General features: G+C 41.6%; 1 protein-coding gene across 1 annotated transcript in view; it reads left to right on the forward strand.

Annotated features, from left to right (window-relative positions):
• The window catches only part of RGS22 (regulator of G protein signaling 22), an 80,836-nt gene that overhangs the window by 25,674 nt on the left and 27,346 nt on the right, over positions 1–27,816 (forward strand). The window contains exons 7-18 of the mRNA XM_081919692.1: positions 966–1,110; positions 4,296–4,361; positions 5,724–6,363; positions 6,996–7,157; positions 7,960–8,134; positions 8,686–8,840; positions 9,712–9,808; positions 11,516–11,641; positions 14,466–14,567; positions 23,856–24,050; positions 25,481–25,573; positions 27,316–27,488. Coding sequence (XP_081775818.1) covers positions 966–1,110; positions 4,296–4,361; positions 5,724–6,363; positions 6,996–7,157; positions 7,960–8,134; positions 8,686–8,840; positions 9,712–9,808; positions 11,516–11,641; positions 14,466–14,567; positions 23,856–24,050; positions 25,481–25,573; positions 27,316–27,488 — 2,129 coding nt within the window. The remainder of the gene's footprint in view (positions 1–965; positions 1,111–4,295; positions 4,362–5,723; positions 6,364–6,995; positions 7,158–7,959; positions 8,135–8,685; positions 8,841–9,711; positions 9,809–11,515; positions 11,642–14,465; positions 14,568–23,855; positions 24,051–25,480; positions 25,574–27,315; positions 27,489–27,816) is intronic.

Here is a 27,816-nt window from a genome sequence, read left to right on the forward strand (position 1 = left end):
ACACTCTACATTTAAAGCAGTATTATAACCACTTTAAACCATTGTGATTTCTCCCAAAAAATCCTGAGAAGTGTAGTTTGTAAAAGGTGCTGAGAGGTGTTCCCCTCACTGGGTTACAGTTCTCTGAGTAGTTTAACAATCAATCCCTCCTCCTAGGGAACTCTTGGAATTTCAACTTTGTCAGGGGAATGTAACTGGATTATGTTTTCTCAGCATTGCGATGCTGGAAAAGCTTGAACTTTTTCTAGCCGCGATGATGTTAAAGGCACAAGAGCTATGGAATAATACAATTGTGTCATCCCTAATGCAGATTTAAGGACATAGAATTGAATGCCCTTCACTGGTACATATACAACATGCTGGGGTACAGTTAAGAAGATGAGTACAAATATTCAGGTCCCTTTCATCACAATTCAGATCTATGTATTTTTGTCCGATAGACATCTCAGTAGTGTTATTTATTGTAACCTGTAGCTATCAGTGACCACTTTCTGTATGGTTTAATTGGAGTATACTGCATATACACGACTTTAACTGCTTAAACATTCACATACAGTGCTACCTTGGTTTACAAACTTAATCCGTTCTGGAAGTCCGTTGTTAAACCGAAACCATTCTTAAACTGAGGGGCGCTTCCCCTAATGAGGGCTCTCACCGCTGGTGCCCTTCCACCATTCAGGTTCCATTCTTAGACCAAGGTAAAGTTTGCAAACTGGGACACTACTTCCGGGTTTTCAGACTTCATAAACCAAATCGTTTGTAAACAGGACTGTTCTTAAACCGAGGTACCACTGTATTGTATTGTGTTGTGTTATCGGGCTCTGCAATGTGTCATCTCAGCTTTATAAGACCTCGGCTTTGATTATGCACACAAGTGTCAAAGGAATGAAGATTTTGCAAATCTGTTCCTCTTTTTGAACCTATAAAGGAAATAAACTTAAACCATTGAATGTTCTATTTTACAGGCTACTGTCACCCAGACACGGGATTGGTTTACTTTAGCCAAGCTAAGTCAGCGCATGATTACTACGGATTCTTTTACTCATCCAGTGGCATCTTCCCATGTTCATTTTTCTCCTTGGCCTTCAGAGTCATCTTCTTCAATCCTAGGTAATGTCATCAACATAGATAAGTATTAAGCAAAACATGCAGCCGCACTCAGGTGAACTCCCCCATTCCCCAGGCATTAGCAACTGGGAGGGGGGATGTTGAGAGTCAAAAGATACCATAGTCTTAAAAAATAGACTGCTGCATATCCTGAGTTTCTGGTAGTAAATTGGACACCACTTTTGATCAAGACCTATATAGGGCATCATCCTGTCCATGCATCTCTATGGTGAGAATCATATAATACCAAAAGTTTCAATAAGAATTGTATATCCTTGGAATTTACTTCCTACACATATCTGCATTCCTGACTACATAGGAAGCTGTCATACTATTTGTCCACCTAACCTGATCTCCACCGTGACCGGCAGCCTCTCTGCTGGGTATCAGGTAGAGACCTTTCTCATCTCCTGCTACTTGTTGCTTTTTAAACTGGGATGGTTGGGACATATCTGGGATCTTCTGCATGTTGCAGCTAGGGATGGAAGGAGCTGTCCATTTTTGTTTTCTCCATTTACCATTTTTCTTTCCTTAAAGAAAGTTCGCATGAAAATTCATCAGCATTTTAATGCAATTTTCTCCTAATAAATACATTTTTCTATGCACTTTTGACTATTGTGCACATTTTTGCAAGCGGTTTCTCCTAATATAATGCATTTTGTATGTTATTTTCACTAATGTCATTTTTTTGTGCTCACTTCCACCTAATATGAGCATTTTTGCAAACTTCATTGGGTTGGAGAATTGCTTTGCAATTTCAAAGGGTACTTGTGTTTGGTTTCCATATTGTCTTGGAAACAGTGAGTTTGAACAATCTGGTTTTAAATGCTTGCTGAATCAAAATTTTCCCCATTCCCTATCTACCATTAAGCTATGGTCCCTCCTGTATGGTTGAGCCACTCCATATGGAACATTTTTTATTTTGGTAAAGGGTTGATATGTCTTTAAAGTCATATTTGATCCCTTTTGTAAGACATGGTGTTAACATTCTATTTCTTAATTCTTTCTTCCCTGTCTTCTCCACCCCCCCAGCCCACAAATTGCTTTAGATTATGTGTTAGTGAGCCACTCAGGGATGGGAACTAATATAAAAATAAGATGTTGGGTGATCACTATTACTCCTCCAGAGCCTTTGGGATTCTTTGAGCAGGGCTAAATATGTACACTGTCAGTGTCTGACACTTTTATTGGAACCATAACAGAAGACTAGCATTGGCTGAAAATCAGAATGCCTTTAGGCTACTGGGGCCAATAGCGCCTTGGATGCATATTGGATCCTGTCAAAACCCTGCAGATCACCATTTGTTAATTAATGCCTGTTTGCGTATTTATGTTTGCCTGTTTTTATTTGCAGCGCAACCCTATACATGCTTACTCAGAATTAAGTTGCTCTGTCTTCAGTGGAACTAACTCTTAAGAAAGCGTGCAGAGGATTGCAGCTTTTAAGATCTATATTGGGTGGGGAACAGGATTTGGCCGAGGAACCAGATTTTTATCTCCCCACCTCCATGGGTCAAGTTTGACAAGTGGGTGAGGCCGCTCACCTGTCATTTCACCTGATGTCAGAATGATGTGTTTTGCCCTTCAGTAATGCCACTCCTGGGGCAAGTATAAACCAATCATAATAAAAACCAAAACAGGCGGCAACCATTTTGCGTGGGGGTTCTGTTCCACCCTCCACCCTGTTCCACCCCCAATCCTCCCTCTCCCAGGTCCAAAAGGACCCATGTGTCAGTGGTTGCGCATCCATTGAACTCTCCTAAAATGGCCGCCACCCGTAGTTCAAAAACAAGCACTAGTTAACAGCAGCAGAACAGTTAAAACAAACAGCAATGACAACACAGCTTCCCAAAAGTGGAAGTGGAACCAGCTGAAGCAATATTTATTTATCTGGAACACTTCTGTACTGCCCTCAGCAAAAACGGTTCCCAAGACAGTTTACAAACAAAACATAAAAACAATAAAAATCTCAAGAATAGAACAGAATAAGATAGCATCACAATAAAACCCGTCAATTGAAAGCAGAAGTTCAAAGAAGTTCAAACGCAGAACTTAAAAACCAGAAACAGCCTGGGAAAATAAGGTTGCAATCCTATGTGGGATTTACTTGGGAGTAAATCCCACTGAACTCAATGGGGTTTCACTTTCAAGTCGACATGTAGAGGCTTGTGCTGTAAAAATGACTTTGTTTGGTGCTGCCAGATGAACCTCCTTGCAGAGGGAGTTCCATAAGCAGACCTCCACTACAAAGGCTGTTCCTTCTCAGATGTGGGGTGTAGGGATGTAAAAAGACATTGTTTTCCATTCCACCCCATACCTGTTGCAAGCAGCGTTGGTTTCGTTCTGCTACAGTTCGGATTCTGCAGGGTCTGATATTCACCTCACTGTTTGCAGTGGCCAAATTTGATTACGGAATTCATTGCCTTATTATTACACGATTTCAGCGGGGGTAGGGAACGAAAACGTAATGACAGAGTGAAAAAATAAAAACTGTGAAGTGCAGACTGGGTGGGAAATGGTGATAGCAAATACCAATCGTATTTGCCTCCCTGATTTCCTTTCCTGTTTGCAGACAGACACATGAACTTATGCAGTTTCTGGTACCATTTCTTATCTCAGTGGAATTGTCTGACATTTATAGTGGCTTGACTCATCTCAGAAGGGGAGAGCATCTGAGATTATCTTTAAGCCTAGGCAGGTCAAGGTGGGGGAAGTTAGCAAACACTTCCAGTTTCCACTGGCGTCGTCTACCTCCCCTTTTAACAAAATGCTTAGTATGGAAAGAGTGAGCTAGCACATGGAAGAGTTTATCTTTGGGACATCAAAACATACAATCAAACCTCTTGTTCCAAATTTAATAGGGTTGTTAAATGGGGGTAGAGGAGGAATCAGAAAGTACCATCAAAAGAAACAAAACCAGTCTACTGTCTAATTAATCTTACAATAGAAAACCTCCACCTCACAGGAATTCCATGAAGAGAAAGAGGGGTCTGAAGGGCTGGCAAAAAACAATAGGAATATAAGATATATCAGGTCAAAGGCCAATCTAGTCTTTCACCCTGTTCTCACCGTGGGCAGGTTTTATATGTCCTTCAGTTCAGATAACCAAGTGGAAAGACCAAGGTGGATGCCAAGAGTTTTGAGATTCACCTTGTGATTGTTTTAATGTTTAATTTCCATTGCTTTAGATTTCAGGGCAGTACAAGGGATGCCTAGTGTTTCATCCACCGTTCTCCATGCTGTTGCCCTTGGAGGTAAGTGGCATTTATCGTGTAGGAGCCTTCTTTGCATATAGACCTGGGATGAAATAGAAATGGAGGAAAAAGGAGGTGCCATGCTCCCCACTTCCCTGAGTGTGAGGAATTTTGAGAGGAAAGTGGCTTGTAGCATCAGACCCCTAGCAATGGTGGAATATTACCGAATACTTAAAAATATTTTTGTGTGTGTAATAGATGGCTTCTTTTTAATGAAGAAGAAAGCCAGAGTGGTGTAATGGTTAGCCTACTGGACTAAGACCTGGGAGACGAGGGATCAAACCCTAAACCAGCCATGAATGACCTTGGGTCTGTCACAGTATATCAGCCTGACCTCTCTTGCAGGGTTGTTCTAAGGATGAAATGAGAAGGGTGGAGAGCCATGTATGCCATGCATGCCGCGTTCAGTTCTTTGGATAAATTGTGGGATATAAATATAATAGAAACAATAAATAAAAACTCATACACAACAACAACTCTGGGCGGCTTCCAACAAAACACTAAAATACAAAAACCTATTAAACATTAAAAGCTTCCCTATACAGGGCTGCCTTTATATGTCTTCTAAATGTCAGGTAGTTGTTTATCTCTTAGACATCTGATGGGAGGGTGTTCCACAGGGAGGGTGCCACTACCGAGGAGGCCCTCTGCCTGGTTCCCTGTAACTTGGCTTCTTGCAGCGAGAGAACCACCAGAAGGCCCTCGGCGTTAGACCTCAGTGTCCGGGCTGAACAATGGGGGTGGAGACGCTCCTTCAGGTATACTGGACTGAGGCTGTTTAGGGCTTCAAAGGTCAGCACCAACACTTTGAAGGAGCAGAGGGTAAGCAAGCAGGCAAACGGAAAGGCATTGCAGCACTAGTTTCCAAGCAATATCGGCCCCTCACACCAGTGTCTTAAGCAAGCTGTTTGGGATTGCCAGAAACTTCATGGCAATCTGTTTGAGGAACTTCAGCATTGTGACTCTCTTTTGTGCACACGTAGGCGCTGAGGGGAAAAGCAACAACATCCCAGGTAAGTGAGAGGTGGCACAAATTCCAGTGGCTTGCGGTAGCCCCAAAGTCCATAAATAACAATTCTACTCATTGTCAAGTGCTAGGTTATGCAAAGACCTGGGGTGGGGCAGGGGGCTTTGCAAAACTGACCTTCTCTCTCTCTTTTTTACAAAACACAGTAAAAGTAATAATACAAATAATGCAAATGAATGCAGAAATAGAAAAATAAAATAAAAGACAGAAACAATGGGGAGAAAAACCTGAAAGCAATTGAGAATGCAATACAGCATTCAACTATTGCATATTAAAAAAAAGGGGTGGTGGTGAGTCAGTTAAGTTCTCAATAAGGCCTTTTGTTTTTAATGCAGAACCGGAAACCAGGATGAGGAAGAAGCGCACCCAATCTGGTACATCACTTCTTCAGAGGGTAGTAGCTAGAAGAAGCATAGATGAGGGCCACTCTGTGTCTCTTCCTGATACTCCTTCAACCACTGTCTTAAGAGCATACGTAGGGCAGGACTGGGATGTTGCCCTCCAAGCAGCAAAGAGCAAGGAACTTGACCAACCACCCATGTATTTTCAAACAGTAGATGAGTTTTCATTAGCCTATGCTCAGTATATACTTAAAAGCTCTGTAGCACAGGTTACTGGGCAGCCGCCCATAGTCAACCCGACTGCTATTGACTTCGACAGAACGTCTAGAGTGTTTATAGTTGAGATAGCAAACATTCAACCTTTCATGGAGCCACTCGAACCAAAACCTCCACTTCCTGCGGATGATATACCAGATAAGGGGAGCGAAATAAGCACTAGTACGAAATCTGAAAAGGATAACACTGAAACCAGGGCTGCCTGGTGTCTTAGCCACAAGACTTATGATATTGGCAACAGGCATGAATTCGAAAGGTTCAAGAGGTTCATCAAAGGAACTTTGGGAGAAAGGTACTTGCGGCTTTGGCTAGACATTGAAAGACTAAAGGTTCTGCGGGATCCTAAAAGACAGAGAAGGTATTTCCCTTATTTCCTGTTTTGAATATTTAGAACTTGAGCCTTTCGGCTCTTCCAAAAGAGGCTGGGGATGTTGAATCAGTTTATTCAGTCTTCATCAGCCTGGTACCCTCTGGATGGGGGTTATACTCTATTGCCCATCATCCTTGTGCTGGTTGGGGCTGATGGGAGTTGGAGTCCAACCAGGTCAGGAGGGCACCAGGTTATCGAAGACTGGATTTAGCTAGCACCTAAGAAGATCAGTTGAAGAATTATTTTTGAGTTAGTAGTAAGCATCCTAGCTAATACACATCTTGTTTGTTTGTTTGTTTGTTTGATTGATTGATTGGTCCCTATGTCAGGACGGGCTATAGCTCCAGCCATCCCAGATGATCGGTCGTGCTGACTGTGTGTAGCTAATGGGAATTGTGGGTCCAACAACATCTATAAGGTTGCAGGTTCCCCATCACTGCCCTATACTGAACTGTTTGAAACACCTAATTTTTAAATTTTCTTTTGGGGAAGAGAACTATTCTATCTTCTGCTGTGTGGAATTTTATCTGAAAATATAGTTTGCAAATGACAGCTTCTTCTCAGTTGTCAGCTGCAGTGCATTTGTGCATATTCTGTGTGAATGTTTTCCTTCATTCAAGACAGCTTGATAAAATGAAAAAAACCTACTTAGTGAGCAATGGAGATTATTTCCTTACCACTGAAGTTTTGATGAAGCTAAACCTGATTGATGGGGACCAGTGGAACATGTTTAACTTGAGACGTGCTCAACCTGAAGTTGTGAAACCTTTGCTTCTTTACTGGTAAGAGGATGAAAATCAAAGCCATTCAATCAAATCCTGTTTCGTCTCAACACTTTGTGGGGAGTTGAGGGGAGGAAAGAGAAAATCATGCCACTAAACATTTGCTACATCAGCAGCTAAATGCTGAACATGGGGAGAACCAAACTGCTTTCTCTTAAGATGTCATGGTCTGTTGGCTTGAAATTATACTAGTATTTTATGCTCCTTTTAATGGGGTGATGCTATAGATTACTGCTTCATTGGTTGCTTTTGGTGCGCTGATTTTTGTTATTCTTACATTTTTATGCAAGCCGCCTTGTGACTTTCGCCGTTAAAGGTAGCCTAAAAGTTAACGAGTGAGTGAAGAATTTGCTTGTTATTGTTATTACTGTTAGGAAGGGGGCTGTACATAGATGTAGATATGTGGTATGTCAATGTTTATATGATTTTCCTCCTTTTCTATTCTATTTTAAAATGTATCTATCTATCTATCTATCTATCTATCTATCTATCTATCATCTATCTAATGTTCTATATGTAAGTTGCTTGGAGGCCTGTTTGGTGACAAGCGACCAATAAGTGATAAATAATAAATAATAATAGACCAAAATGGTGAGAGCATCTCTCAGTTTCTGCAGCAGGACATATTTCCTGTCTTCCTTCCCATATCCCTGCTACCACTGCCAGTTGGGGACAACAAGAGGAATGGGTCAAGGGCTATCTCTGACACAAAGAGAAACAAAAGGCAGTATTGTTTCCCTTTGTTCACCTGAGCCCACTTACAACGTTCATCTAACTACTTGTTTCTTTATATCCTCTCCAGGGGTCCCCGGTTTTGTGTTATCCATACAGGAGCCACACAGGCTGCCAGCACCAAACTGAAAATCTGGCATTCTCGGCAACAGAAGCCACGTATGGATGTGGATCCGTTCCCACAGATGGTATCACTTTTGCCACTGAGAGCTAAATCTTGCATGCCAAAAATAGCACAGCCCCAGGTACTGCAACTGTCACTCTTGGGCTTTCATCCACAATATATGATGCCTGTGCCAGGTGGTGAAGAGGGCAGAACCCCATATATAACTTGATCTGCAAGAACTGTAATAGTGGAGGCCTGGTCAAGAAACATGCTGGTCGTAACATGCTGGTGGGAAATGCAGCTAATGGGAAATTTGACTCAGCTAGTGGATCAAATGCAGCTCCCTTGGCCTACAAAAGCTGGCCCTTGGAACCATTACATTGTTTGGATGGTTTTATCAAGTAGATATATGGCATTCATAAGACATGTGAGTTGGGTATGTGTACTTAAACGTGTCTTTTCAAGAGCTGTCCCTGCTACAGAACCACCAAACTGAGCTTCAAAATTGTCCTGAATTGAAAAAGCAGTTCATGGTTTCGGTCTGATGCTGTAGTTACCTTTAGTAGAAAGAATTTTTGGTTTTTACAAAAGATTTTAATTTTTTTACTATATCTAGACTGTATCTATTGAAAACAAACATGCAGTAGATGGAACAGGACAAGTTAATTCTGAGAAGTTCTTTCTCTCTAGAGAGGAGAAACGGGATCATCACCACCACCAAAAGGAGCTACGGTAGATCAGCCGATGCCTTCCAGACTGTTATCAGCAGTCCTGCCCCGTAGCCAAAGTGCTATTCAGGAAGCTCCTGCCCTCCTCTTGAGTTCAATGGATGTTGACAAGAAGCGGTAAGCACTTAGCTCTCCACATATAAAATATTTTGCATTCACCATTTTGAATGTGTCTAATTGATGTGTGACTGCTGGCATGCATGCCATCTTCAGCACAAGCAGGGGGCAGAACTGGGCGGGGGCGGAATGGACTTACGCATGACCGCTGACACGTGCAACACCCAGAATGCAACACCCGCGCAAACAGGGAGTTGCCTGTATGCAAAAAGCTTTTATTCTTTTCTTTCATAACATGTTCCACCACATTTTAGTTTCATTCATTGCCTGCTTATTCTTCCGCTGACAGCATCTTCGTTTAATATTTTGTCATAAGCACCTGTCGTAGATCCTTGCCTGGAAATGGTGAATGTGTCTTTTAATGTTCAGAGGCACCGAGAAAGGACACCATTTTGGTGGCTCTCATTCTCTTCCTTCGCCAGCCCCACTGCTTGTCCTCCTCTTCTCTACTGCTGTTGCCGGCAGGGCTCTAATTATGCCCCCCAACAAGTGTTGGGAAAGGGTTAGGCAAGTGTGGGGAACTTCTGTTCCTTCCAATGTAACTGGACTACAACTCCCATCATCCCTGGCTATTTTCCATTGGCCATATTTGGTGGTGCTGGTGGGAGCTGAAGTTCAGCAATATCTGGAGGGTCAAAGCTTCCCCACACCTGGGATGTAGGGCAAGAGCTGGAGGAGGAATAAGTTTGGAGGTACACTGTCTGCTTCTTCTCTTTGCTTGGAACATTTAAAGGTGAGGACACTGTCTCTAGGAGTAGAACTCAATAACCCTAACTGTGAACTCACTTATTTTATCTCCTTTGTAACTCATGACATAGTCTCCAATGATCCTCAAGCATCTTTTGAACCTATTTCTTCTTCATGGGTCCAGGCCAGCAACAGCTGCTCATATGACAACAATTCCTGACAAAACAGATTATCTGATGCCAAAGCTGGATAGAAAATACACCTACGTGGAAATGATCCCTGTGAGTAGCATTTGGAATTCCTGGATCTGCTGAAAATGGTTTGGTGACCAGGTGACTATGATACTGCCCTCCATACCAGAGTGGAGGTATGATTGCTTCTTGTTTGGGCTTGCCCTGTGGTAGCCACCTCTTGAGTCCCCACCCTCTTGATAACATCAAAACTGGCTACAAAAGGCAAGAGGCAGCTAACTTTGTTCTCCAGACCGTGGTCTGAGGTCTGAATTGTATATTGTGCTGCATAAAATTCGCCCCATAACTACCATGATCAGACAAGCTGCATAATGAATTCGTCACACTATGAGGGCTTCACTATAATGGACCACATGTGACCAGGCACAGCATTAACCACACGAATGAGTACACTTGCATATTATTTATGTTACATGCAAAATAAAAAGGAGAGAGGGAGAGATGGCATCAAACTGTGAAATATCTTATTTCCACAATTTCAAAACCTCCTTTTTATTTTGTTCTGTTTTGTTTTCCTTAGAAGTGAACCTGAGGCAAACCTTTTTACCATGCCTCGATTAAAAACTGGCAGAGCTACCAGCAGTCACATGAAGTTCCTACAGGGGCCAGAACTGTCCTACTACTGGCCATTTCTGTTTCAGGCCAAAACCTTGATGTTAAGGCACTACAAATGTAAACCAGTGCCAAGCTTGCTTAAGGGGCAAACTGCAGAAAAACAAAGCCCCAACAGTTTTTTAGAAAAGAAAAGAAATAATGAAAAGCAGTCTCAGAAAGTTGTCATTTTGGCTGAGGAAGCTGTTAGGGAGCTTTAGGGACTTTTAACCCTTCCCAACAAGTCATTTTCTCTTCCTTTTCCCTCCTGTCAACCTTTTTTACCCACCCTACAAGCTCCCAGATGCATACTCATTTAATTTCCCTTCTAAATGCATATTGAGAATCCCACAGGAGGGAAGACAGTTGATGCTGAAATATACTCAGAGTCGCAAAGTGATTTCATGCTCTTTATTCAGCTCATAGTGGTGAGGAGGAATGAATGGATGTCCCCTCAAAGTATCTGCTTTATATACATTATTTACACAATGGGCTGCACATGATTGGCTAATTCCAGAATTCTACTGTAAGCCAATCAGGTTGTGGATTCACTTCTATCTGGAGCATGATTGGGTGGTTTCTGCCAACCAATCATACTGCTGCATTCTGAATCCTATTGTTCTAGGACCAATCAGACTGCTGCCTTTTGGATCCTATTGTTCTAGGACCAATCAGACTGCTGCAGTTTGGATCCTATTCAATTCAGTACATAACAATGCGATGCTACTTCCTTTTAACCAAACATCACCCAAGATTTCCCAGATTCTAGATACCCCTAAGGACCCTGTCAGTCCTATCACAAAGCAGTAAAAACACACAAAAATGTTTAAGTCTGCAACATCCATTTCATTATTAGTATATATTTATGAAATGGCACTATGTTCCACAGTGCTTCACAGGCACACAGGGGAGGATTAAACTATTCTTTCCTAAAATTTGATAGTATGGCAAGAACTGAAGAAGGGGACACATGAGAGAGGCAAGTGTTGCAATGTGTCACTATAGAGATAAAAGTACCACATTCAAGAAACTTGAGATTATAAAACAGGTGACACCATTCAGCTGGCTTATTGGGCTGCCGCCAATTAAATCTGAGACAGAATGAGACTTTCATGCCTTGCTGAACTGTGCTTTCTGTGATCCTAGGGCAGAACGACCGCAGCCGTTTCAGAACTGGGAAGTTCTGTAATGGAAAGAATGCTTCAGTCCCTTAATGTGGAGAGCAGATCAGGCTACATCTTTACTGAATTCTGTGAGAAGTCGGAAAATAAGGTATAAGGATTTTTTTTTTATCAAGGTATTTTATTCTTACGATGGGCACTTTGCACCTTCTTCTTAGGAATATGCAGAAGCATTTTGGCCTCTCTCCAGCCCAGTGAAGATGGCTAGGCTAGAAAACGTTGGCTTGCCCAAGGCAACTCATTGAACTGAGCAGCTAAGGATGGTTTTGAACCTCAGAGGCCCAGAGACACATTCGCTATCTTATTGTGCCTAAATATTTATAATCTCCCTTTAAATAAAGTGATGCTAGATTGGGCTGGGGATCGGGAAATAGCTAGAGGAGGTATTTCTAAAAAGTCCCTGCTTAAAAATATGGACAAATGTAGCTGCCTTATTCTGCTCCATCTAGGTTGGTATTGTCTACACAAGCCGTCCCCAATCCTGTGCCTTCCAGATGCTCTGCACTGCGACTCCCATCAGACCCAGCCATTATGGCCAGTGGTCATGGATGACAGGAGTTTTAGTCTGGAACTCATCTGGAAGGCATTGTATTGGGGAAGTCTGGTCTACACTGACTATCAGTGGCTCTCCAAGGTCTCAGGCAGAGGTATTTCCTGTCACTTGCTACCTGAGATGTCAGGGATCAACCACATTGGAGGATTTTAAAAGCAGGATGTATCCGTGGAGGACAGGTGAGAGAATCAAGCATTTGAAGTATCCCACCCACTCCAGTCCTCCAAAGCCTATGTAGGATATTCTGTTCTGGGTGGACTGAATGCGAGAAAAGACAAGAGAATTGCCATCCTGAACTTGCTTACTTGGAAGTGTGCCCCATTGATTTCTGGGATCTTATTTTAAAGTAGGGGTTGGCAAATCTATCAGTGTTGGTTTCTCTCTGTTTCATATTTTTGCAAACTTAAGTTCAGTTCTCCATGTTTCCACATCAGTGTGGGTTTTGTTTTTTTAAAACCATTCATGAAAATTGTATTATACACTTTTTTGTATGCAATTTACTCATTTTTACAAAGCAATTTTTTGTATACTATTTTCATAAATAGATGCATTCTTATGCATGCTTTCCCCTAGCCTAAGCATTTTTGTACACATTTCTTGACCGGAGAACAGCATTGCAAAATTCGGATTGTAAATTTAGAAGGATAGCTTTGTTTCAGCTCACATATTGTTTAAAAAAGAGCAAATAGGCGGTTTTTTGTGTGTCTTTGTATGCAAGCTGAATTGAATTTCTCCTTCATCCCTACTTCCAAGTAGGTGTGTTTTGCTTTAAAATTTCATTCTAAAGTTAGAATCTTAACGCACACCTGGGCCTAACAACAGGGGACATAAAATGCATTGTCTATAGCTCTCTCTCTCTCTCTCTCTCTCTCTCTCTCTCTCTCTCTCTCTCTCTGTGTGTGTGTGTGTGTGTGTGTGTGTGTGTTTAATAGGAAGGCCAAAGTCTGTTTTGAATTGGAAACACAGCACACATGGATGGGAGGTTGGACTTTTACCTCCAATTTACCTGGGGAAAGAATATTCCCCATTCTACAAATAGCAACAGGAAGATGCTCCCATTGGCACCAATGGAAGCTTTCTTTCATGTTGTTAATTGCTACCCCAAGGAGTGGTTTTTGTCTGCATTGTGGTGGGGAAGATAAACGTTAAACTTCTGTCTGGATGTTGTGATTCCAATTCAAAGCAGCCCCTGTGTTTACTATTAAGTAGAAATACCTCATACAATATTTCCAGGTGATGCTTTTAACATTAAATGTAATCAAGTCCGTAATCAGTGGGACTTACCTATAAACCCTGAACAGGTTTATTTGGAAGTACTCTTCATTGTAGTCATTTGGATTTATTATCCAGTTAACAGACACAATTCAGAGAGTAGTGTTAACTTTTAATTCTTCAGAACATATATAATAATTAAGAATCATAACCGCCCCCGGGGGGATGTATAACTCCTCTTGAAGGAATCAGCTCTGCAAGAAGTGCCACGTATGAACTATGTAATATTGACCTTTATATATACTTCAATGATGTGCAATTCTTAAGATGATAATATGTTATGGTTGCTTGTTCATTCTTCAGAAAAGGTTATAAATCAAATTTTTAAAAAGGGAAATAAATTAAAAACACAATCCAGCAAACTAGCAGACTTACTAAAATATTCTCTATTATTTCACATACCGTGCAGACCTCATAGTCAAAATTTACATTTGTCTTGGCTCCGGCTGGCCAAAATCTTCAAACCTAAGTGTCAAAATTTGGGGCACTGATGCCTGTTGTAACATTTCAGAATAAATTCCCTTGATTTTGTTTCAAAATGACAAGAGCCTCTGAGGTAATGGAGTTCATTAAGTGCTTTGTCCCTGTGGAAATACTTGGCTCTGCGCAACAGCACCAAGTTTTAGTGAGGGGCGGATGAAAGGCGCATAATTAAAAAATGTAAGATGGTCAGGATAAAAACATTACATGATCTCAGCAATTGCAGAAAAATGCTGTCCCAGCACAGCGTAAGTTTCAGATGTGCATTATGAACCCATGGCTTAATTCCATTCAAATGTGGGTTAATCTTCGAATGTTAACCACTACACTAACAATTTTAATAGCCAATTATTTGCAAGAGGATACAATAAAAGATAGAGCACGTATTGGAAAGACATGTATTTCAGTGGCAGCGCTTTTACGTGAGCTCTCCTTCTGCCAGCATGGAACACATGACTCAAGCTCTTTTCAATTAAGTGTGATTTATGGTGAACCCCAAGGAGCTGTGCAATCAACTAACCCTGGAAATGTAAACTACTTCTTTTCTTTTTTGGAAAACTTGACAAAAATTGGGTAGCAATAACTTCTATTTCCCCCTCTCCATCTGTAGCTGTGGAAGAACAGCACGTATTTTTGGTTTGACCTGCAGGATTATCACCAGCTTTTCTATCAAGAAACCATCCATCCTTTCAAAGTGGGCCAGCAAGCTCAAGTAAGTCATAAATATAGAGTAAGACTGCTTTCAAGTATGTCTGTCCCCAAGGAAATTATTCTGGAGTCACTGTCAGCAAAAGATGCTTTAAATGGTTTCTGTAGATGATCTAAACATTAGCTGAGCATGGTGTTTTCTCATATATGTATCTGGGCTCCAGGCATTTTGTGTAATTCTTGTGCAGTCGCTGTGCTGCTTGTTATTTGGAAATAGCACACTCTTATATTTCTGCATCAGTGAAAAAGTCAGAGTGGTTGAATAATAATAATAATAATAATATAATTTATTATTTATACCCCACCCATCTGGCTGGGTTTCCCCAGCCACTCTGGGCGGCTTCCAACAGAATATTAAAATACAATAGTCTATTAAACATTAAAAGCTTCCCTAAACAGGGCTGCCTTCAGATGTCTTCTAAAAGTCTAGTAGTTGTTTTTCGCTTGGATATCTGGTGGGAGGGCATTCCACAGGGTGGGTACCACTATCGAGAAGTCCCTCTTCCTGGTTCCCTGTAACTAGGCTTCTTGCAGCAAGGGAACCACCAGAAGGCCCTTGGCACTGGACCTCAGTGTCTGGGCTGAACGATGGGGGTGGAGACGCTCCTTCAGGTATACTGGTTATTAGGTCCAACGAGGCCTCCCCCATTTCTGTAGCACAGGCTTCAACAGTTAAATTTATGCCTTGAAAGTATGTCCTTAGTTAGTCCCTGTTGAAATGGAGCTTCAGTAGCCATTACTGCATTTCCTTGCACCCATTTTGAGTGAGAATGTTGTCAATTACAAGCACGATAATTAAAAGGGAGTGGGGGTCATGATTAAACCAGCCTTCCCAAAAACTTGATCTCCTGTGTGGTTGAACTCCATGATCCTAGCCCCAGCCAGCATGCTGGTCATTGATCAAGAAATATGAGACAGATGAAGACGTGTCAATGCAAGTGTACCATGGCGTTTCTTCTTTCTGTGCTCACTTCCATGCCTTGCTTCCACAATGTACTGTGCTTAACATGCAAGTGGTCCTGAGCCATTTAAGGCTTTATAGGTCAACACCAGACATGATGCTGACAATTAACTTGGAACCTTCTGCATGCAAAGCAGGTGTTCTGTCACTGAACTAGAACCCTAGTCTGCCTCTCTGAAGAAACATTCCATTTAGCCATCATGCTTGTTTAATTATTATTTTTTAATGTTGTGTAAGTTAGACCTGTCAACCTTAGTTCAAAGAAAGAAAGAAAGAAAGAAAGAGAGAGAGAGAGAGAGAGAGAGAGAGAGAGAGAGAGAGAGAGAGAGAGAGAGAGAGAAAGAAATTTTGTTAGTACAATTTCAATACTGCTTTAAACCTGGGCATTTGGAGCATATGCCCAGCAGTGCATATGTTGAAGCTGTGACTTTCCTCTGACTCTTTTTCTCCTTCTTAATCTCATTTCCATGCTGGGCCTGGTGGTGACAGCAGAACATTGCACAAAGAGTGTAACTAGGAAATTGCAGAAAGCGATATCCGCATGATCATTAAAAGCAAATACATCAAAATGCAATATGTGAAACTGTTCAATTAGCATAACTAACAACCCAAATGTAACATAGCAAATCAACACATGTGCGGCAACATTTGGTATCATTCTTGAGTTTGCTTTTTATGGCAGCATGATCATATATATATATATATATATATATATATATATATATATATATATATATATAACACGATTGGAACGCAGATGAGTCTCAAGCTGCATCCAATCAAGAAAAGAGGCTGCTTTTGGTCACTGTGCTTTTCCAAACTCTGCCCTCACCATTGGCATGGAAATTAATATGTTTATTCTGATTATGCCCATGAACAGATGAGGGGAGATTTGAAAAGCATATTGTGTTCTTTGTGCTTCTATTTCAAACATTTATTACTACTCAGTGCTATGTGTATTCTGCAGTTTTCTGATGATACAGTAAATGACATTGGAGGCAGAATTCATCAATCTTGAGAATTTCCCTTCGTTGAGCAAGTTTCTACCTCAACTCTGTTCAAAGATAAGCTTGAAAATGGTTATCAGAAGTGGGCTTCAATAGAATGTTCTGTGGTTGGGGGGTGGATACTGTTCTGTGAGCTCTTTAGCCCTCCCCTTGAATAGCAGAAGCAGAATAAATTGTACAAACTAACCAAATGCATGCAAAGTAGCCCAATTCACATAAAATATATGTATACCAGCTCCTGCATACCAGCTCCGGCATAGAATTACCTTGGTGCAGTTGGTATATATTTAATCGAGAGGCGCTGTGGGTTAAACCACAGAGCCTAGGACTTGCCGATCAGAAGGTCGGTGGTTCGAATCCCTGCAATGGGGTGAGCTCCCATTGCTCGGTCCCAGCTCCTGCCAATCTAGCAGTTCGAAAGCACGTCAAAGTGCAAGTAGATAAATAGGTACCACTCTGGCGGGAAGGTAAACGGCGTTTCCATGCACTGCTCTGGTTCGCCAGAAGTGGCTTAGTCATGCTGGCCACATGACCCAGAAGCTGTAAGCCGGCTCCCTTGCCCAATAAAGCGAGATGAGCGCCGCAACCCCAGAGTCGGCCACGACTGGACCTAATGGTCAGGGGTCCCTTTACCTTTACTATGCACAATCCTGTTTGTTATTATTTTAGTTTAAAAGCTTTAAACTAGAACAAACTATGTGACTTGTACCCTGGAGATATCTTAAGAGACTGACTTATCCTATTTTTATTTTTATTTTATTTTCCCACATACTGCCAACAGCTAACAACAATAAATAAAGATATCACAATACAATAATTACAATTAATATAAAAACCAGCATAGCAAAAAGTAAATAAATAAGGCACAGATAAAAGGCATGCACTGACTCTGCTGTGCTTCTAGTGCACGCTGAAAACCTATGTGTTTATCCAGGCTTTTCTTGGCTATATTGCCAGTTACTGTGGTCACTGTGAATTTTACATTTTTGTGAATTGTGCATTTTAGTTCCACAGTGCTTTTATTTTGGGCATTTGTTGTCTTTGTACAGCACTTTGAAATTTTAAAATAATAACTGTATCAAAATATTGTAAAATGAAATGACCAAAAGCTCCAAAAATCTATGTTAATAGTGACATTTGAAAGAGCCCACTGAAGCCAAACAATATTGACTATGAAAAGCAAGAAGTCCTGGGGCAAAGCATGCCAGCCTAGAGGCTATGTATATAACTAGTTCTGGGTCAAGGTGAAGTACTTGAAGACAGAACCTCTTCTGTAGATATGAATGGGAGAAGGAAGCCAGTCTGAGCCTGGAGACCTAGGAGTAAGCAAGGCTCCCTGTCTGCTGTACTTCAATAAAGCTAGTCATGTTTGAGTGTTCAGAGGATGTTTCCAAGAAAGGTAGCCCTGCTAGGCAACAACACATAGGCCGATCCAGATTTTTAAGCATTATACCACTCATGGGACGTGGGTGGTGCTGTGGGTTAAACCACAGAGCCTAGGGCTTGCCGATCAGAAGGTCGGCGGTTCGAATCTTCGCGATGGGGTGAGCTCCCGTTGCTCGGTCCCTGCTCCTGCCAACCTAGCAGTTTGAAAGCATGTCAAAGTGCAAGTAGATAAATAGGTACCACTCCAGCGGGAAGGTAAACGGCATTTCTGTGCACTGTTCTGGTTTGCCAGAAGCGGCTTAGTCATGCTGGCCACATGACCCGGAAGCTGTACATCGGCTCCCTCGGCCAATAAAGTGAGATGAGTGCCGCAACCCCATAGTCGGTCACGACTGGACCTAATGGTCAGGAGTCCCTTTACCTTTACCTTTACCACTCAAAAAGGGATGTTTGAGGAACTTGATATCTGTGAATGCCAGTGCAAAACAATCTATGCACACCTCATGTGTGGAATGAAACTTAGCTAATCCATCAGTTTTTGCACTTCTCTGAAAGTGGCAAAATAATTTGCTGCAGCTTAAAGGTATCAAACCATGCATGTAAACACATGCCTTGAGACCAAATCCACATTTAAATGCTTTATTTTTTTAAGTGTTTAATTATGTATTTTAATACATTTAAAGAAATGTAGAAATGAAAAGTTAGAACAACATTATGTCAAACTTAAATAATGTTATAATGGGAAAAATTGGAGACATAACAGTTGAAAGGTATAACACAGAATAAGATTTGAAAAAGGGTAAGGCACTGCTGAATATGATTGTGTAAAAAGGGAACACAGAAAAGGGAGATGTGAGGAAGTCAGGAAGGAAGGATATGAAAATAATAAGTAAGAAACTGGATTTATATGGTTTTTTTTAGGTCGTCTTTCTTTTATTTTTTTATGTTTTGTATTGTATTTTTCTGTTTTTATTTGATTGTGATAATGCTTTTACTTTTCTTTCTTTCCTTTTTGGTTTTGATTGTGAAGTTTGTTCTATTGTTCAAAATTGCAATAAACATCTTTTTTTAAAAAAATAAATAAATAAATGTAGAAATGGCATTTGCCTACAGAGGAAAAATGGCAATTTGTCAGTGTGGTTTGGATTCAGCTGATTGGTGGTTATAGCAAGCCCTTTTGAATATGTTGTCTGATTGGGTACTGACAGTGCGCCTTGGAAGCTGTCTCCTGATGTCATTATGGGATCGTGCTTGACAGGTGGGCGAACTCACCCACTTGTGTCAGAGCCAAAAGGGATCTGGCCCACTGGCTGGATCCAGTGGTGTAGCGTGGGTTGTCAGCACCCGGGGCAAGGCAAGTAATTTGTGCCCCTTAACCCGTGGATTTTAGTAGGGGCAGAGAGCTGTGCGTGTGAGCGCGCCCCCCCCGATGTTGCGCCCGGTGCGGCCGGCCCCCCCTGCACCCCCACGCTACGCCACTGGCTGGATCAATTCCCCACTCCATTCCACTATAGAATATGGAGAATCAGGCTGGTGCCCTCCACATGTTAAGGATGACAACGGCTGCTGTACCTGCAACTGGTCATGTTGGCTGGGTCTGATGGGAGCTGGAATCCAACATCATGAAGGGTACCTTATTGGCTGCCCCTGCCATAAGCCCTATCTCACAAACCTCCACGGAAAGCATTAAAGAACTTTCTGTTTGGTTTGGCTTTTGGTGGTCAGGGTTTTTTTGTTTATAATTGGGCACAAGGTTTTAGCCTATTGTCAAATGGATGCTTTGGTGCTGTAACTTTCCTTGAGCCCTATGAATGGTATTGATTTTCTTGTACAAGCGAATTGAATGCTTCACAGCGCTTGACATTGTAAAACTCATTTTTTCCTTCGAGGCCTGCATAGGACAACTTCTGCATGAACTGTGCCCAAAGCCTTTCATATGTGCTGTGTGGGTGTGCTTGTTATGCCACTGAAAATAAGCACTAAATTAGATTTTTTTTAAAATAAAAAAGCATTTATAATTTCTTTGATTATTTCTGTTCAAGCTTTGTGATATATTAAAGAAACGACAGTGCATTCCAGGGGGTTTAGTGTGTGTTTGTGTGTGTGTGCCACTGTATGCACAGCGAATGGAATGCACTGTGGTTATTTTGCTAAAAGTACATATAGTAAAGTGTAAAATGAATTGGAAAAGGAAAACGACAAACACATGTGGAAATCTGCTTGGGGCCGGAGGAAGAAATGCTATTTAGAGGTAGAAAAATGTAATGCTGTTATAGGAAATATGCTGCTGCTATGCCAGGGACAATTTTAGATGAAAAGAGCTATCACTGTTTTATGTACAGAAATTAAATTGCTTGAAAACAATGTTGACAACTTGAATTGTGTGTGTGTGTGTGTGTGTGTGTGTGCTCGCGAATATATCTCCTAACTTTTGGACATTTCATTACATTACGTGCTTAACTTTCTCATTTACTTCAAAGGGATTTAATACTTAATTCTGGTTCAACCAGGATACTTGGGAGTTTAGAAATAAAGACTTGAGGACAAGTTTTGTCTGTACTAAGCCAAGACAATGCCCAATTTACTTTCCTGGGGTCAGGGTTTTATACCTGAATGCTGACCTGATTTGGGGGAGGTGCTGGATAAATTTACTGCCTCCAGATTTTATCTTTATAAATAGTATAAAGATGCAAACACTGAACACAGTCCACATCTGGAATTTGCTTTTATATTATTGAGAAATTATATAGAGGCAATATAGGGAAATGCATTCTTCTTTTTACTGAAGAAAAAAAATCGCTGAATAAATGAAGTCTGATATGCTGTTATATGTACTGTGACTTTTCTCTGAACTTTTCAGGTGTTTATAGATACCCCATTAAAACATTTTCCCCCATGTAATGGACGGTATCATACTCTAATTGTTCAGAGCCCTATCCTGTACAAGGGGCATTTAGAAGTTTGACTACCCCAGAAAAAGTCTGGAAAGCATAGATAGAGTGGGAAATAAAGTGATATTTAAAGGAGAATCTTCACCACTGAGAGTGAGAACAACATTGGCAATTGTTGCCATCATATGTTCAAAAAAAGGCTGCATTATTAAACTGGAGATAAACTACGTGGATTTTGTGTGTGTGTGTGTGTGTGTGTGTATGTGTGTGAGAATTGAAATTGAAAGTTGTGTGGTAGAAATATGGTTACCTGAAGTAACCATATTACTTCATATTGTATCCTGTGATCACCTCTGGCTTTGTGTGGTGCTGCAACACTTGTTGGACCATAGATGTCTGTGGGAATGTGTGTACCAGGGGAAGTGATGGAGAGGCATGCCACCTTCTATGCATAGATTGATTTTTGTTTTGTATGGTTTGGACGGTACTGTTTTACTTGCTTCTGCTTTTAACAGAAAAGTGGGATACTAACGATGACGATGACCCCTTAAAACAGGCTGGGAGAACATGTGGCCCTCCAGATGTTGATGGACTACAACTGCTATCATTCCAGACCATTGGTCTGTTGCTAATAGGGGTTGGAGGCCAACATGATCTGGAGGGTCACAGGTTCCCCAGCCCTGCCCTACATACTGTCATTTCCCAGTCAGTATAAACAGTACTGAACTGGATAGACCAGTGATCTGACATTGAGTAAAGCTGATTCCTATGTTTGTGCCACTCAGACATTTGTCAGATAAGCAAAGAACCTTTCAAGAAGAGCTGTGGCTCAGTGGTAGAACATCAGCTTTGCATGCAGAAAGTCCCAAGTTCAGTCCCTGGCATGTCCAAATAGAGCGGAGCGGGACCCTTCTTTGAAACCTTAGAGAGCTGCTAAGTATTTGCTTGGTATAAGGCGGCTTCCCATGTCCCTATGTTTTTCTGCATCAGAATGAAGTACGAATACGGGTTGCTTCCAAATGGCCAGTTTATTGAGGATGTTTATTGATTTGTTTTCAGGGAGATCAGATAAGGCCAGTGTAATGGTTATATGGGGTTGCTCGTGCGTAAGTTGCCGCCACGCCTGGCTAGGTGGCCTGGTTAAACCTTTCCTGGCTGGACAGCCCTTCACTTCGTGGCTGTTCAGTCGCTAGCAGAATCCGTCTGTGGGCGTTTCTTGAACCTCTTCCAGCAAAGAAGCTCTTTGACGCCAAGTCGCCGCCTACTTTCCCTGCGCGGAAGTCTTCTGCGCAGGGTGGGTTTGGGCAGCGGAGGACCTGTGCTCTCCTCGCTGGTCTCCTGCGAAGAGTCCTGGAGCCTCCTCTCTGCTTCCCCCATCGGCCCCCCCTCTATCCCTGGTGTAGCGCTGATTATCTTCCCCAGCCGGAGACCTGCCTCTCTCCTTGCTTGGCCCCTCTCCAGCATCGCTGTGGAGCCTCGCCTCCTCCGCTAGTTGCAATGGCAGTTCCCTGACAGCCAGCTATTTATTGAGCATTCATCCTGAATTGTTTGTGGGAGGGTTGGATGATGTTGTGCCTAACGAATGCTACCCGAAACTTTCCAGTGGTGGAGTCCCCTTCATTGGAGGTTTTCAAGCAAGAGTTGGATGGCCAACTGTCATGGATGCTTTAGTTGAGATTCTTGCATTGAAGGGGGTTGGACTAGATGACCCTCAGGGTACCTTGCAATCCCACAATTCTGTGATTCTATGATTCCCCTCACTTTCCCCTCACTTTACTTATTGCAAAAAGTCTGATATTTGGGGGAAGTGGGTTTGTGCTGCAAGCGCTCCAATTCAATGTTAATTGTGCAACCTGAATTTTCTGGAGTGCAACTGAATCCCAGCCCAGCCGTCCCAGCAACAGCCTAAAAGCCCTCTAAATTTAAGCTTTTCAAGCAGCCTTGTTTGTATCAACTGCTATGCAAAAGGTCATGTTTGTAACGTAACAAAATTTAAGAATTACTGTTCTGTACAGTGCACATGAATGCCTGCAGAATGGCTTCGTAAATAATGGACACACAGCTTCCACCACTTTTCCAATGAGTAAAACAAAAAGATGACATTTGAGCTTCTAAAAACGCACACATTGGTGAGAGAACATTTCCAGCGAGGCAAGGAAAACTTTCTTTCTTTCTTTCATCCTTTCCTATTCTCAGCTCCTATGTGTTAATTTATGAGTCATAGGAGGGCAATCAATTTAGCCTTGAAGCGGCCCAGCTCAGTCTGAATAAAATAGCTAATCCCCTTCTAAGAAAAAGCGTTTATAGATATTACATTGTTTAAAATCTTTTTTCTGTTCTTTGCTAATGTAGCTTTTTTACATTTGAACAGTGTAGATCATATTAAAATTTGGTGTAACTATAGCATTAATTTTCCATGACGTTTCCAAGTTGTGGTAGTATTGTTGTGTATCTGAAAATTGCATTTTATTTTGCAGCTAGGTAGAACACAATAAGAGGTGGGATATATCATTCCATTTTGCTTTCTGTTAGCTCTACTTAGTTTTGTTAAAACAAATCTTTTAGTGTTTAAACTGCAGAGTTCCTGTGTTGTGCTAAAATAGTGTGTATCACAAAAGCCAGCCAAGAGCAAATCCACATTGTACATTTAAAGCATATTCAATGCACATTTAAAGCACATGACCTATCACAGAGTATCCTGGGGACCTGTAGTTTCCCCTTCACAGATCTTCCATTTCTAGCAGCTTTAACAAACTTGGAGAGGAAACCAAATATTTTTGATAAACAGCATAACAACTGACAGCAGATACTGAATTTTGGAATAATTAATAGCAGGATGAGAATAGGAAACGAGAGCTAATGTTGCAGAAAACACAAGTTACAAATATGGTTTTTTAAATATTTCCCCTTTTGTATTTCATAAAATGTATACACCACTTGATTATTTAAAAACAACAACAACAACCTCAAAGCGGTTAGACAAATGAATTTATTGTGTCTGTTAGGATGACCATCTAACTGTTTGCTTCTCTTTTCACTGAACACAGTTTCTTTATGCCAATTACATTGCCCCTTCTGCTAGCATGGATATTGGACTACAACAGATCACAAAAAATGAGATTTACCAGAAAATTGAGCCACCATTTGAGGATCTTTTCGACTCCGCAGAAGAATACATTCTCATCCTTCTTTTAGATCCATGGATGAAGATGGTAGAACAAGACAGAAAAACTTATGGGCAGGTAATTGAAGGATATATGGTAAGGAGTGAGAAATAAGTGGTATTGTTTTTAACTCACCATTGGCCCCTTCTGTTTGAATTGCTAAGCTGTTGCATCTGAAATCCCTGCATTTGGAGTTATGCAGTGTTGAACTGGTTGTTGGCTTGTGTAAGGAGGCTAGCAACCCTTAGGCTACAAAAAAATTAATATAACTTCATCCTCTTTTCCCCCCTAATTGAGTGCCGACTCTTAATTTATTGTCTGTGCCCTTAAAGCCCTGGTATTTTCTAGCATACTGGGTGTTCATTGGCTTTTTGAGGGCTCTAAGCAACTAATAAAATAGGCTTTAACCTTAAGCCTGTTCATCTTCTTGCCTCGGATCCCTTGCCTGTAATGTCGATGCCCTGTGGGTCATAGATGTTGTTGTTTGTCTGGGAGAGAATGGTCATCACGCCCTTCCCAACTGTACACAATTTTGCATTAGACAAAATTCTCCAAGACAAGACATCCAGATCTAGCGTGATATTTTAGAGTAATAAAGTGAAACTTTATTACATAGCATGACAAAAATCTCTAGTTCTATCAGGACAAGTAGTTCGCTGTTTACTGGTTTAATCATTGTTTTCTCAAAATGTATCTTCTGTACCATGAAGAACAAATAAAAACATTATTAAAGGAAGAAAGAAATCCAGGTCAGCGTGGCTAACAGGATGCTACACTGTCCAGTTTTTCTTATATAGTAACAGCCGTTTGAATGTTTGGTCATCACAGGTGGGACCTGTTGCTTCTGAGTGTGCTCAGTCCATGTTGGGCTGCATTTTAGATTTTTTTGCCCCCGTTGTTTGTTTTTGTTATCATTCTGGGTATTTTGCAAATCTCAGGGTTTCCCCAAGGATGCTAATACTTACTTTTGCTTTCCTAGTTTCCTGTTTGGGCTATAATCCTAGCATCACTAGCTTCCTGAGCTCGCGATTAAAAGGAGTGGAATTCCCTGTGCCTCCACCATCAAGATAACTCCTCTGTACATATATGTATATGTATTTGTTATTTATCTGAAAGTTAAAACAGTATCCTGGATGAGTTTAAATAAAATTGATGTGTTTTCCTTCTGAATGCATTTTAAAAATGAAATTTAAAAAAACCAGTCCTTGCACAAAGCTCGCAACAACTTTATCATGCTTCCTTTTTCGCTGGTGCATTCACCCCCAAGGGAGAAGCCTCAGCACCGCTGGGAGGGAATTTCCTTTTAGCTGTTTCAGCGAATCCTCTCCTTGAACCATCTGCCCCAGAGGATGCAACTTCCAGTGATATGCCTCCTAAACATCTGTCTTGTTATTGGCAAATGTGGTTCTTTTCTACCCACTGTCACTGGCAGGCTGCCTCTCCAACCCCTTCATCTTCCTTTCTATAATGTGCACTGTGCGGATGACATAAGATATTATTTTTATTAGGTGGAGCTGGTGGAAGAAACTCGACAGCTGGACTCAGTGTACTTTAGAAAGCTGCAGGCTTTGCATGGAGACAGCATTTCCAAGAAGGATGAGGTAAGACAAGCACCTATTAACAAAAACAAGCTCTTTATTTTTGCCTAGCACCAGGAGGTTAACTCTTTGTATTTCTCGGGTGGGATAACTTGTAGACTTTTACACACTGTGGCTCGGCATCACTGGCTTTTGAGGGACACACTACCCATGCTAAGGTCCAGCTCATGGCAACAAGCTACAGCATGTCATCTCCTTGGAAAACTTAGATAGGAAGTGTCTCATGAGAAGTGGCCAGCCACACAAATCAGTAATAGTCATCATGCAAACTACAAAAGGAGGAGGAGGAGAAAGACAGAAACAAGGTCTATGAAAAGTCATGAGACCCAAGTGGTGCTTTGACACATGGGACAGCCTCCATTTGCTTGCTTTTCAAGTGGTGTGGATAGGCCAAAGTCTTTACACTAGGAGAATGCACATCACTTTTACATCGAATTGTCTAGGTGGTGAGGATTAATCCATGGGGTGTTGCCTCAGAACAGGGTTCCTTAAACTTTTGCCCTCCAGATGTTTTGGACTACAGCTTCCATCATCTCTGACCATACTGGATGGGACTGATGGGAGTTGTAGTCCATCTGGAGGACACCAGGTTGGGAAAGGTTGCCTTAAAGGACAGAGCCGCATCTGCTCTGAATATTTTAATCAATAGGCCATACTTGATTGTAGCCTCCAGTTAGCGGTCCATGCTTTAGTTTGCACAGCACATGTTTTTTTAGGCCACTTTCATTCCATTCATTTAGAGCACCATGATACCGCTTCAAGAGCTACAAATTCGCAGAGTGGTTTAACAACTCCTCTCCCCAGAGAACTCTGGGAATTGTAGCTCTTTGAGGGGGAATAGGGATCTCCCAACATCTTTCAGCACCCTTAACAAACTACAGTTACCAGAATTATTTGGGGGACAGGGCATCTTAGTGCTCAAAATATACTGAGTGAATGTGGCCTTAGTTAGCTGATCTGGCAATCCTACTACCCTTGCTGGTGCCTTTCCCAGGAAAATCAGAGGCTCCCTATGTCAGGTTCCTATTGGAAGACTGGACAAACGCTAGAACATTAGCAGTAGCAAAGTTGTTATCGGTGGTTGCAAGAACCAACGATCCCTATCTTTAAGTCTGAACAAAGTGCTTGTTTAACCTGGAGGCAGGCTGTCTGAATTGTGCATTGCTTTGTAATGATTTGTTGGGTCTCTGGACCGTAATAAAGATTAATTGATCTGGCAATCCTTCCTTACATCAGGGCCCCCATTTTAATCAATAGTATTCTGAGGGCAGGAATTAAACTGGTCCTACCAACTTTTATTTTTCTACCTCAGCATCTACTTTCAGCCACATCCATTGCTGGCATGCAGTCCCAGAGGGTTGGCCAAGCATGGGTGTGGCCCTTGGGCCAGAAATGTGATCCAAAGGCTTTCTACAGTCACATCATAAGCCTCATCTCAGAGATAAGGAAACATTGATTTCAGCTCACATCTCCTTCTCCTCTTCATCAGCGCTTGACTCCCATAGAAGCCATTTTGTAATAACTGTCGGTCGCTTGGCAGTCATCCTTGGTGGAGTGCACCCTGTCTCATATCTTGATACATGTAATTGCCCCTTCATGTTTGGTCCTGAAATGCAATTCCATGGAGAAGCAGAAAACAACAGCAATCTGTAGAAAGCAGGAAGGCAGAGGAAAATCTATAAGGCTTATGAAAATGGGTCGTTAATTAGATAAACTTAGAGTGCTTGGTGCAATTCTTTCATTAGGTTTCGGCTGTCAAAGAAGAGGAGATCCCATTGCATCCTGAACCTACCGAAGTCACAGTACCCCCAAGTCAAGCACTTCCTGAAGAAGCTACGTCATATAGCATTCATGACTTGTTAAAGAAGAAACTGGAGCTGGAAGCTTTCCGGACCTTCCTTGAACAGCAGTCTGCAAGGTATTTTTTCCTGTGCTAGTACATCCTTGCAGTGAAAGTGTGTCTTCTTGACTGGAGCCTGTGATATTTGGTATCTTGTCTCATGATAAAATTATTGCTGGAGTGACTAGATCAGCCTTCTCCAACATAGTGCCCTCCAGATATGGCTGGGGAACATAGGTGGTGTAGTCTAAAACATCTGGGTTAGGGAAGGCTGAGCTAGATTTTTTGCAAAGAAAAAAAGTCATTCTCTTCATGCACCCAGAAGGAATGAGCCTCTCAGCTGTTTCTCAGAATTCCATCTCAGGAATGGGCTTTGTGGGTATGTGGTGGTGCAGGTGTATCACAG

This window comes from Podarcis melisellensis (assembly GCF_964234715.1).
Source record: "Podarcis melisellensis genome assembly, chromosome: 7".
In the NCBI taxonomy this organism is placed as follows: domain Eukaryota; kingdom Metazoa; phylum Chordata; class Lepidosauria; order Squamata; family Lacertidae; genus Podarcis; species Podarcis melisellensis.